Source organism: Engraulis encrasicolus, chromosome 13, assembly GCF_034702125.1.
Source record: "Engraulis encrasicolus isolate BLACKSEA-1 chromosome 13, IST_EnEncr_1.0, whole genome shotgun sequence".
Taxonomy (NCBI): Eukaryota; Metazoa; Chordata; class Actinopteri; order Clupeiformes; family Engraulidae; genus Engraulis; species Engraulis encrasicolus.
The window spans coordinates 48,794,583-48,806,383 of NC_085869.1; the positions used below are offsets into that span (position 1 = coordinate 48,794,583).

General features: G+C 40.3%; 3 protein-coding genes across 5 annotated transcripts in view; 2 read left to right on the forward strand and 1 right to left on the reverse strand.

Moving 5' to 3' along the window:
• LOC134461304 (gamma-crystallin S-1-like) overlaps positions 1–10,691 on the forward strand; it is a 383,074-nt gene extending 372,383 nt beyond the window's left edge. Inside the window, exons 1-3 of one of the 2 annotated variants that reach the window (XM_063214132.1) lie at positions 9,479–9,563; positions 9,705–9,947; positions 10,304–10,691. In XM_063214132.1, coding sequence (XP_063070202.1) covers positions 9,546–9,563; positions 9,705–9,947; positions 10,304–10,612 — 570 coding nt within the window. In that variant the 5' untranslated portion in view covers positions 9,479–9,545 and the 3' untranslated portion in view covers positions 10,613–10,691. Of the gene's footprint in view, positions 1–9,478; positions 9,564–9,704; positions 9,948–10,303 lie in introns of those variants that run through there. The other variant, XM_063214134.1, reaches the window with a different exon arrangement.
• Positions 616–2,789, reverse strand: LOC134461848 (gamma-crystallin M3-like). Of its 2 annotated transcripts, none has more exons than XM_063214689.1 (3): positions 2,754–2,789; positions 1,095–1,331; positions 616–882 (listed from the first exon to the last, which is right to left on the reverse strand). In XM_063214689.1, the coding sequence occupies exons 1-3, from the start codon at positions 2,787–2,789 to the stop codon at positions 616–618; spliced, it is 540 nt and encodes a 179-aa protein (XP_063070759.1). The 2 variants fall into 2 exon arrangements, with proteins under 2 accessions (XP_063070759.1, XP_063070760.1); XM_063214690.1 differs by lacking the exon at positions 2,754–2,789 and adding an exon at positions 1,462–1,470.
• On the forward strand, positions 4,229–5,821 carry LOC134461850 (gamma-crystallin M2-like). Its single transcript, XM_063214692.1, has 3 exons — positions 4,229–4,552; positions 4,736–4,978; positions 5,520–5,821. Exons 1-3 carry the CDS (start codon positions 4,424–4,426, stop codon positions 5,793–5,795), a joined length of 648 nt encoding a protein of 215 aa, XP_063070762.1. The 5' UTR covers positions 4,229–4,423; the 3' UTR covers positions 5,796–5,821.
• Positions 10,692–11,801: the final 1,110 nt, after the last annotated feature.

Consider the following 11,801-nt stretch of genomic DNA (forward strand, 5'->3'; position numbering starts at 1 on the left):
AACATTGTTGGAATGTTTTTCTATTCTTTGTAGTATATCACTGCAGCCTGGTGTGTTGTTGCAGGTATAAAATTGATGATAATAATGTTGAACCTACATTTTGAGAGGCCTAAGCTTGTGAAAGATGTCCCCACAAATGATGTTTTATAGATACCTGTTTGTTTGTTTGTATAAAGGACAGTAAGTGTGCTGATAAAGTGACAACAGCACTGCATGGAAAGGAAATCCGCATTTGAGTGACATACTGTATTTACTGTACCCTTACAGTAATTACTTGGCTTTGTAGGTTCGAAGTAAGGGAACCTTACCATACCATACCCTTACCATATCTTTTCAGCTTTTTTCTTTGTTTTACTGCAGGAAGTCTAGTGGCGTAAGTGAGTATAGCATCAGTATCACATGGTTTGGAAGATGTTAGGAAAGTATTCTGTCTCTGCTCTTGTATGACAGGATCAGTGTATTTATAAAAAGCATGAAAGGCAGAAATATCTTGATAAACAAATGAGTTGTGTTTTATTAGTCTATTTTGGCAGACCATTTTGTGGAAATCCCACAGACTCATTTGCAACACAAAAAAGTGATTTGCTGATCAATCAAGTAATACAGACTGAGACTTTAACACACGTCAGTGATGCGCCTAATGCTCATGAATCTGTAGCCCATGTTGCTGAAGCTTCTGTACTCTCCAGGAGAGAAGTACGACATCCTTCCTCTGTAGTGGGGCTGCTCATACATGAGCCAGTGACCATCCATCACGTGGCAGGAATTACACTCGGACATACGGTAGCGATCCATGATAGAGTCGCAGTCATCCATCATCTCGTGCATCTGACCACCAAAGTTGTCCCTCTCGTAGATCCTCACTCTGTAATTTCCTCTATACTGTAAAAATGAGAAGACATGGGAAACATTAAAGATTAAAAAAATAAAAGAATTATCCCATGAAATCCACAACAATGATTAAAATAAATATGTCTGCAATACAGAAACACTTCTTCATGGCATACAGTAGATACTAATATGATAAAGCACCGTGGATAACATGACTAAGCAGACATTTGGCCAGACATTAATGTGATAAACATTGATTATACCATGGGGATCAGGCGGCAGGAGCGGATGTCGCTCATTCCCATTCTCATAAACTCGGGGTACTCGCCCCTCCTGAGGAAGTACTGGGTGCCCATGAAGCTGGAGGTCTCATAGATCATCCAGCAGCCACTCTCCACCCTGCAGGAGCGGCAGTGGGCGAGGTAGGAGGACATGTCATTGCAGTCGTTCATGCACTCATAGGAACGACCCTGGAAGTTCCTCTCCTCGTAGAAGGTGATCTACAGAACGAAAGGGAAAAGCCTGGAAGTTAACAAAAGCTGTTTCTGTATGCACTAGAGCCCATTTTGGCTCCTGACTACAGTTGAATGTACAGTTATACAGGGGTTTTGTGTTCACACCGTACTGTACCTTGCCCATGTTTGTAGAGTTGTGGACCTGGGAATCTATCCAACTGCCTTTTTGCGGGCTGACAGAAGCCTTTTATATCTCGATCGGACAGCGATGGGTTTTGTTATTTAAATGTCCTTAATCCTGATGAATAAGCAAGATCACAATTTTTAGAATACACAAGCGCGAGAAGCACATGAATTTGTACTCATTGTGTAATCAAACTAGAAATGATATCCACGGCTCACTGTAACAGCAAATATAATTGTAATACATTCTAAACAAACAGGGTAGAATAGTGTACTTTTACAACTAGGCATGTGAAATAGAGCACAAAAACAAGTGCTTTATGTTTTTTACAAATCAGAAACAAAACTTGTTACATGTTAACCAGTCTCTTTTCCCTAAGTCAGGCTGGTTTAAAACAATAGTTTCAACAAATCCCCTTGCTTTATACTGACATTTAGACTTTGTTTATTTTATAAGCTGTCAGAGTGACCCGGCATGATTGTCATAAAAAAAAGGAATGAAACCATTAAGTAAATTGTTAAGGACACGTGCTAAAATGTTATTATGTTCATCACTTGTAGGTATGTTATACAAGGAGAGAATGCCTAACTTGAGCATGCCGATTTGCATGCTTGCTCCTTGGAAATGCTTGTGATTCCTTTTATTGTTTCAAGCTGTTATTATGACATACACAACATGTAACTTGTCATTAAAAGCAAACATATAAACTGTATTCTTTACAAAATAAGTAACCCGAGAGTCAACAAACTTTGAAGTAAACGTTTATTATTTCAAACTAATAATAATGTATATTATAACAAACTGTTGATTTAAAAATAAGCATGGGTTTCAGGACAACTACCTATAGGAGGAGTATTTTTTTAAGAATATGTTTTGACTATGGCTGATTTTCTTATGGATTCCTCGCGTATCATGGGGTAAAAAAATCAGGAAATTAAGTCTGTATCATATATCAAAACTAATGGTCATTGACAAAATGTGTATGAAAAATATAGGTGTATATGAAAACTACCACAGGGAGCATGAAGCAGCCTGAATACTGTAGATAACATGGGAAGATGTTTTGATCCCTTAATTGGCTAGTATGTGACTGACCAATAAGAGTAAGGGAACATTCAAGGATTGAAGTGTCATTTGGCTGTTGCTGCATCAATCTAACAGCACACCAATTAGACCATTTCTGTCAGAGCCAGGGGCAATGACCCAGTTTTTGTAAGATGACCCAGTTATTATTTTTTATTGTATATTTTTACTAAAGTCTGCTTTGACTTATATTATGCCACCTCAGGTGACAAACTCATGCCAGTAATCCTGTTCATGTCAGGTAACCATCAAAAACACAAGTGCTCAGATATTTTTGTCTTTTATACACCTGCCTCCTTCAATGGAAAAGACAGGTACTGTATGTCAGAAGAGAAGATCGAATGAAGGGGAACAAGATGCATGATGTCTTCCGCAAATCAACTGAAATCGCCAGTCTTTAATGAAAAAGAGGGTCTTCATTATTATCAGCGTTGTTTGTGGTGATGGTGGTTGTGATTACATACGTATCAACACAACATACAGGTATAGCACAACCTAGCAAAAATATTGTAATGATGATAAACATGACTGAATGAATAAAATGAAGTCAGTGATTCACAAATTAAATCTTGGTATGTACATACATTAAAAATATATATAATAAAAACAACCCTTGGATGAGTCTGTTTTAGACTATGACATGTAATTGTTCTCTATTAACACCATTACATTTTACAATAAAAGCTATGATCTTGAAAAATCACAATATTCTTTTCAACAATGAGATCACACACAGTCTTGCATGAAGAAAACCATGATAAATTTGCTTTGTGTTGTGTCCGGGCAATATGATATTATTTAAGAACAATGTCAAGGACTATGTGACATTTAGCACATTCTTGGTCAGTCCAAGTTCACATTTACAATGTTTATTCATAACAATGCAATAGACAATTAAAAAGACCCTCTGACTTCATATTTACTGCTCATCTGGGTCAGGTAATTTTTTACGCTTTTCCTGCCATTCCACACCTTTTAAGTGTTTTATCCTGGTAGTGGAATGGAGGCTCTGAGAGTTGCCATGTGCAGAATATGGGATGCCACCTCTGATTTAGGGTGATTGTAAAAAAATAATTTATGCTGTGATGTGAACCAGTGATCATGTTTACCATTGTTTTGGACGCCATCTGTTGAAAGAGTATGAAGCAAACGTTGTACTCATTCAGAGCAGTCATCGGTAACATACATTCCAGATATGGATTTCAAGTTCATGCCTAAAATTCCGAAGGAAAGATCTTCATAATACACAGATCAATTCTCAAGGAGCTGTTTAAATATGTTGCCAGTTTGATGCCACATCCCTACTGGCAGTAAGGTTTTGCTAAAAAAAAAAAAAAAAGATGTGGAACAATGCTATAAACATCTTGGGGTAATACTCCTTATTTCAAATTACATGTTTTCTTTATTTCACTAAGTACCAAAGGATCGCTCATGGGGATATAACACAATTATGAAACAACACTGTACCACAGCATGTAATGATTTTCTCCAACATACATAAATGTCTCCATCGTAAAAACAGTTAAGGAATTGCATTACCTTTCCGATGACAAAAAGATACTGCAACTACAGAAAATATTTTACATGCATGACAGTGAATACAATGTAATACCGTACAAAAAAATATATCGGACATATTAGCTGCCTACATCTTGCACTAATTAAAAATGTTTAACAGTGGTCCTATACATCAGTGCTATGGTTAGCATGTAAACATTCACTAATATGAATTACACATGCCATGCATGAACAAACAATGGACACTGACAGACTGAGATGAGACTCTACACTATCACATTACATCCCCAGGGCCAATTGTTTGATCGAGTCATTACTTTGCAATAGAAATCAAACCAACCATTTTGCTGATATGCAAATCGAGCTCATTTGCCTAACAAAGACTTTCGCTTGTCGGCATATTCTGCTTTTTGATATAAACCTCGACTGCTCTGCAGCTGGAGAAGGTGAGCAGTTCAGCAACTGTGGAAAAATGGGAAAGGTAAGTCTCATTCCTCTCTTAGCAAATATACAGCTTAACTAATAAGAAAAAAATCAAAACAGTTGGCATGACAAAAAAAATTGAAGTTACAAATAAGTAACGAATATGTAAATGGTGATTATTCTGCAGACTGATTCAGGTAGAAGCTTACCAGGGTCTGTCTCCCCACCCACTTCTTTTCAGATTGTGTTCTACGAGGAGAAGAATTTCCAGGGCCACAGCCATGAATGCAGCAGCGACTGCCCAGACCTGCACTGCTACTTCCGCCGCTGCAACTCCGTCAGGGTGGAGAGTGGGTGCTGGGTCCTGTACGAGCGTCCCCACTACAAGGGCTACCAGTACATCCTGAACCAAGGAGAGTACCCAGACCACCAGCAGTGGATGGGCTTCAGTGACAGCATCAGGTCTTGCCGCTGTATCATGAACGTAAGATCGCCTGATGAGCCGTGATCCATCTCGTTGTTGCACAAACAGTGGTGTGAAAAAATGTAATGCATTTGTTTGCGATGGTAAAATCAGTGTGGATATTCACTTTAGGCTAGTGGGAATATTGCTAGTCGGTCCATTACTGAACTATGTTGAACAGTCTTCTTTGTTAAGCCATATTTACAGTATATTAACAGCAATAACCTTACCATTTATCAGAACATGTTAGTTGTGTGGCATGAAATAACTTCATCAGCCGATTAATGTCCTGAAATATCGGACCAGAGTGTGAGGCAGTGGGCTGCTTAAATGGCATGCAAGTGGGCGCACCAGCCAGACATAATGCAGAAAAAATCCAACGGACAATAAGAAGAGATAAAAGGCTCATTTCTTGGCAGGAGTACGCTCAGGCACATTATCAGGGAGGGTGTCAGGAAAACTGCCAAGACGCCCCGAGGAGAAAGGGTCATATTAGGCTTCCAAGTTACATAACGCTGGAATTTCCCTGAATTGTTTTTTTTACCATTTCGTTATTTTAAAGGTGTATGGAAATACCTACAAGATCAGAATTTACGAGAGGCCAGATTTTGGAGGACAGATGGCTGAGTACCGTGACGACTGCCCCTCAGTCAACGAGGCCCTGAAGTTCCGTGATTTCAACTCCTGCGTGGTGATGGAGGGAGCCTGGGCCTTCTACGAGCAGCCAAACTACAGGGGGCGCCAGTACTTCCTGGAGAAAGGGGAATACCGCAACTACAGAGATTGGGGTGCCAGCTCTTCTGCTATCGGTTCCTTCCGCAGGGTCACGGAGTTCTAGAGCACCATGGTCTTCCTACGTTGGCTTTCAGAAAAATCATTTGTATGCCTTGCATACCAGCAAATAAAAACATTGTTTTGCTGCAACATGGAGTTTTGTAATATTTTATTTCAGTTTGAAGAGGATGTAAAAATTGTGTAATACTACACATTTTTTGTCCCAAAATCAGCATGCAGTATATGTCGTCTTGACAAAATAATGTAGCAGTCGCAGTAATGACAAATTATCTTCAGCTGAGTCTCAGAAGACTTTAGCAAACCGTTTATAACCTCAGAAAGATGACAAGGTTGTTCAGGTATTAATTTAGGCCCTATGTTCTTAAAATATGAAGCTGTGACAGGAAAGATTTGCGACATGGATGCGTGCATGGGTGTACAGTTTGCTGCGCATAGCATCCAATGAGGTTGAGCATGAAGTGCTCAGTCATGCTCAACGTTGTCGGCTGCCAGCTGGAGGGCATTAGAGGATAATGAGGCAAAATAATACCATCACCACCCCACTCCCACCCCAGTCCACAATAATACCATCACCACCCCACTCCCACCCCAGCCCACAGTAATGTCACCACCCTCACCACCACTCTACCATTCCAGTCCACAATAATACCACCCCCACCACCACTCTCCCCCTAGTCCACAATAATACCACCCCCACCACCTCACTCCCACCACAGCCCACAGTAATGCCACCACCAGCATCACCACCACTCTCCCCCCACAGCCCACAACAATACCACTACCATTCTACCATCCCAGCCCACAATAATACCACCACCCCTCTCCCACCCCAGGCCACAAGAATACCACCTCCAACACCGCCATCCTCATCCCAGCCCACAATAATAGTTCCAACACTACCACAACCCCTTTCCCAACAGGGCACAACCACCACACCACACAGGTTAATTTCGAGGCAGATCGCCCTAAAGACAAGCTATTCCACTCCACAGTCTTGCACCAAACTGAGGAAAAACAGATATGGTCCTAAACTTTCATCCTTAGTCCACACAATGGATTCTTAATGTTATAGTCATAATAAGTTAACATAAAGACAGACATAAAGACTGTTTTTTAATAGTGGCAAATAAAGATACCACGATAATGCACCGTGACTTTAAATGTATTTTAAAAAAGAAACTCTGTACAAATGACAGGACAGCATAACTTTCTCCATTTACCACCAATTTCAAGTATTTCAATTGGCTTTAAATTTCACTTTTGTATATTCAAGAACGATAGTTTGTCCTATTCATGCACCATGTTGAACTAATCTTGTCTGTCACCCACTTTGAAATTATAGGGTAGAGTAGAGTACAGTAGAGTAACTTTATTAATCCCAAGATGGTGTTAAGCAACCCACACATATTATACACATTGCAATATATACACTACATTACCAAAAGTATTTACTCACCCAACCAAATGATCAGAATCAGGTGTCTTAATCACTTGGCCTGGCCAAAGATGTATAAAGTAATGCACCTAGGCATTTTATAAACATTTGAGAAAGAATGGGCTGCTCTCAGGACCCTGAATTCCAGCTTGGAGCTGTCATAGGATGCTCTCTGTACAACAAATCCAGTCATGAAATTTGTTTGCTTTTAGGTATTCCATAATCAACTGTCAGCTTTATTATAAGAAAATTGAATAGTTTGAGAACAACAGCAACTCAGCCACAAAGTAGTAGGTCACGTAAACTGACAGAGAGGGTTTGGTGGATGCTAGGGTGCATATAGTGCAAAGAGTTGGTTGACTTTTTGCACAGTCACTGTGACTTTCAGATTGTCCCAATTACAATACGCAGAAAGCTTCATGGAATGGGTTTCCATAGAAAAGGAGTTGCATCCAAGCACCACCAAACATCACCAAGTGCAATGCAAAGCGTGGGATGCAGTGGTGCTGCATACCACAACTGGCCTCTATAGGGCAGTGAAGATGCATTCTCTGGAGTGATGAATTACGCCTTTCCATCTGGCAATCTGATGGACAAGTTTAGGTTGCCAGGTTAATAGGAGAACAGTATTTCTGACTGCATTGTGCTAAGTGATGGATGAAATGTGATGGAGGAGGAATTATGGTGTCGGCTTCCAGGAGTTGGGTTTGGTCACTTATTTCCAATGTAAGGAACTTTTAGTGCTTCAGCATATGAAAACATTTTGGACAATTCCATGCTCCTAATCTTATGGGGAACAGTTTGGAGCGGGCCCCTTCCTCTTCTAACATCACCGTGCACCAGTGCACAAAGTAAGGTCCATAAAGACATGGATAATAAAGTGTGGTATGGATGTAGTCGATAGAACACCATAGCCTGATTATCATCGACTTCCAAATCTCTTCGAGACTTGGTCTGACCAAGAGCATAACAATAAACATTTCCCAAACAGTATGGTTGACCCGCCTCTCTTGGTTTTCTTTTGGTTGTTTGCTTCCTGACAAAGTGGAGTTCCCGTATTTTCTGGAACTAAGAAAGTACTTGCATTGCGTCACTAGGAGGGCACGGCCTGGCTAAGAACACCATTGGTATGAATTAAAGCGAAGATTGAGAGCCAGACCTTCTCGGCCAACATTACTGTGTGACCTCACTGATGCACTTTTGGAAGAATGTGTTCCTATAAACACACTTTTCACTCTTGTGGACAGCCTTCCCAGTTAAGTTGAAGAGGTAATAGCAACAAAAGGTGGACCGATATTATATTGAACCCTATGGGTTAGAAATGAGATGGCAGTTAAGTCCATATGTGAGTCAAGGTAGGAAAGCCAATACTGTACTTTTGGTAATATAGTGTATCAAACATATAGTAAACATACAGGCATTCAGACAGAACAAAAACCGATCAAACATGTTGCACGGCCCTTTATGAATACTATACAAACATTACCTAACCTTTGTCATTTGTTTTGTTTTGTTGGAGACATGTAAAATAAAATCCTTCATCTGACGTGGTTCAACTTTGTAACTTCAAGCTTCATCAGAGGGTCGCATGGATGTTGATGTGTGACTTGCTTTAAAATCAGCATCAGCATTTAAAATCAGCATCCATGTCACCCCGTTATACAATTATTAACCAACCTTGCTGGAGAAAAGACTCACACTAGATGGTATCATTTTGCCAGCCTTGGCAAGTATGAAGAAGAGAAGGGAAATCTTGCAGATTGGACTTGTAGTTTGGGGTCAAATGGATTTTTTTGGATTTATTAGCAAATTGATTGAATTTAAACTATTACCATATGGTAGTGTTTGAACATGTTGGAACCAAGACACAAAAGTGGATATTTGTCAAATATAGTTTTTTTTCTACAGCACTGGAGTTTCGTTGGGACTTATTAGCTGTGGGGTTTAGGGGTGTGGAAAGTGCCTACAGTACATGCACCAGCTCATTGCAAGGTACATGTAGGTGCGAGCATTTTCACTCTCACTTGTTGCGTGGCCATGAGCCAAAGCCCCCACCTCAGCCTCCAGGGCTTGGAACCATTTAATTGGATGAAAATATTTTTTCTGGAATCAAAAGGTCACTGCGCTGATACAATGACGGGGTGTGTGTGACATTAAGCCACACATTTGACAACAATCGCAGCATCAGCTGTTGTGCAGATGGTGTTTTGTAAATGCGCAGGCCTTTCAGATGACTGTGATTCCCCTGGCAATGCGAGTTAATGTCCCATATATAAATCTGACTCCTACCTCTGCCAGTGCAGCCTGCGTCAATAGGTAAACATTTTGGCAGCAAAATCACACTAACAGAACCCAAATATGGAGCGAACGGGAAAGGTGAGTGTTCATTCATCTCCTATGATGTAATTAACTTGAAAAACATCCTCTCAGCCCCTTCCATCCAAGTACCAATATGCTCAATCTTTTTTTTTAAAAAGCACTCTTACATAAACAAACACGTGCATTCTCTGTTCACAGATATTTTTCTACGAAGACAGAAATTTCCAGGGTCACTCCTATGCCTGTAGCACAGACTGCCTGGAGCTGAGTTCCCATTTCAGCCACTGCAACTCAGTCAGAGTGGAGAGTGGGGCATGGGTGCTGTACGAGAGGCCCAACTACATGGGCTCGCAGTACGTCCTGACCAGGGGAGAGTACCCCGACTACCACCGCTGGATGGGCTATAATGACACCATCAGATCTTGCCGCCTAGTCCTAAATGTAAGTCCCAAGGCTTGAATCCCCACCATGTCACAAAATACAAAATAGAGCTAATAATGAAAATCAATTTCCGAATTTAACACTGTTCTAGTTGATCACACTTCCCAAATGTTGAATGATTTTCAGTAGTGTCCTTACTACGTAGTTGAAATAGGTCTGTGAGAAGAGTTGGATAAATACAGTTGGGGAACACTCAAAGGCCAAAAAAAGAAGTTATCAAATTTGATTAAAGATTTTTTTTAAATGACGGCCATCAATATCATTTCAAGCACTCAATCTAATTTACAGTAAATGGCATAACTCAGAAGCAGTTTGCTAACGCTTGTCATCCCCCTTCTCTTTCCCATCTCTTGCAGACCTCTAACATGTATCGCATCCGGATTTATGAGAATGCCGACTTCCAGGGTCACGTGACAGAGCTCAACGAAGACTGTCCCTCTGTGTATGATCGCTTCAGTCGCTCGGAGGTCCGCTCTTGTAACGTGATGAACGGAGCCTGGGTCTTTTATGAGCATCCCAACTACCGCGGCCGCCAGTACCTGCTGGAGCGTGGCGAGTACCACTGCTGCACAGAGTGGAACGCCATGCACCCCACCGTGGGCTCCTTCCGACGTGTTCAGGACATTGATACGCCTACGCCTCCCAGCAGCAGATCTCACAACTGAGATTGAGATAACTCTCGTTGTGTCATTACATTGCAGAAAATTCTGAGCACAGATAAATGTCACTGTTTGCCGATTACTTTGTGAAGTCAAAAAATAAAAACATCTACCTTACAAAAAAGTTTTTGTTGTTTGATGATCAGATCCATGTTTTGAGAGCTAAAATAATCTATCCTTTCTTGTATTGGCATTGATATAACGATATTGATGTTATTCATTGTGAGAGTAGAAGAACATTTGTGTGTGTAATGTGTAATGATGGTGTGTGATGTACTACTCTACACCCGGCCCGGGCATGACAAACATCTGCTCTGCCATGAGGTCAGAACAAATAAAAACATAAATGTGTTCGACTTTCGATCACTAAAACTTCAGGGGGTCATATCTCTCAAATGCATTCACAGAGAGTTAGATCTTATGCTAATAGTCGTCTCATAACAGACGTTGATGAGAAGAGAAAATGGAAAAGTAAAAATATTTTCTCTGTCCAAACATCTAACTTGATTCTCATTAGGTTGGGGCGTTGGTTTGGTCCACAACTTCACTTACCCTACATAATTTGGCCCTGGGAGAAAAATAATTGGAGGCCACAGCTCTACAGTATTCTCACTTAGGTTCATATCTCATCAAAACTTGATCCAGAACACTGAATGCTGCTTCAGATGAGCACTTCCAAGACAACTGATTTTAAACTGACATATTTTTAGCATTTCATAAAAGTTTCAATGTTCCAGTTACCAGGCCTTTGCAGCAAAACATTATCATAAGAACAATTTCAAACAGTAGAATTTCAACAGTAGAAATGCACTCGGAGAGTGCAGACCTATGCCAAGGAAGGAAACTGTTTGATAGAAAGTCTTTTTTTATGGAGTTAGAAACGTTAATGTAAAAAATCACCCTATCCAACAATGGTGAAGAATACATCTAAAATATCCCTGGATCCAGATCGTGAGCCGGATCACCACCAACATGTAATCACTTGTTCCTTTTGTCATTTCCAAGAATTATCCTGCTGACAGGCAGACAGACAAACCAACGTGACCAAAAATATATAATAATCTTTAGCAGAGGTAATAATTAGATTATTAGCACATTTCTGTTTTCTGGCATCATGATGTAAGGTAATTCTCCTTTTTGTTGCTTACACATAAACAAAGCATGCATACGTGTATCAATACGTTATTAAAAACGA

Coding starts and splice junctions, on each gene's coding strand:
- LOC134461848 (XM_063214689.1), bottom strand. CDS start 2,789: ATGAACAGGATTACTGGCATGAGTTTGTCACCTGAG. Junction 1,332..2,753: donor GCATGAGTTTGTCACCTGAG/GTGGCATAATAT, acceptor TTCGTTCTGTAG/ATCACCTTCTACGAGGAGAG. Junction 883..1,094: donor CCTGCCGCCTGATCCCCATG/GTATAATCAATG, acceptor TCATTTTTACAG/TATAGAGGAAATTACAGAGT.
- LOC134461850 (XM_063214692.1), top strand. CDS start 4,424: ATGCAAATCGAGCTCATTTGCCTAACAAAGACTTTCGCTTGTCGGCAT. Junction 4,553..4,735: donor ACTGTGGAAAAATGGGAAAG/GTAAGTCTCATT, acceptor ACTTCTTTTCAG/ATTGTGTTCTACGAGGAGAA. Junction 4,979..5,519: donor CTTGCCGCTGTATCATGAAC/GTAAGATCGCCT, acceptor GTTATTTTAAAG/GTGTATGGAAATACCTACAA.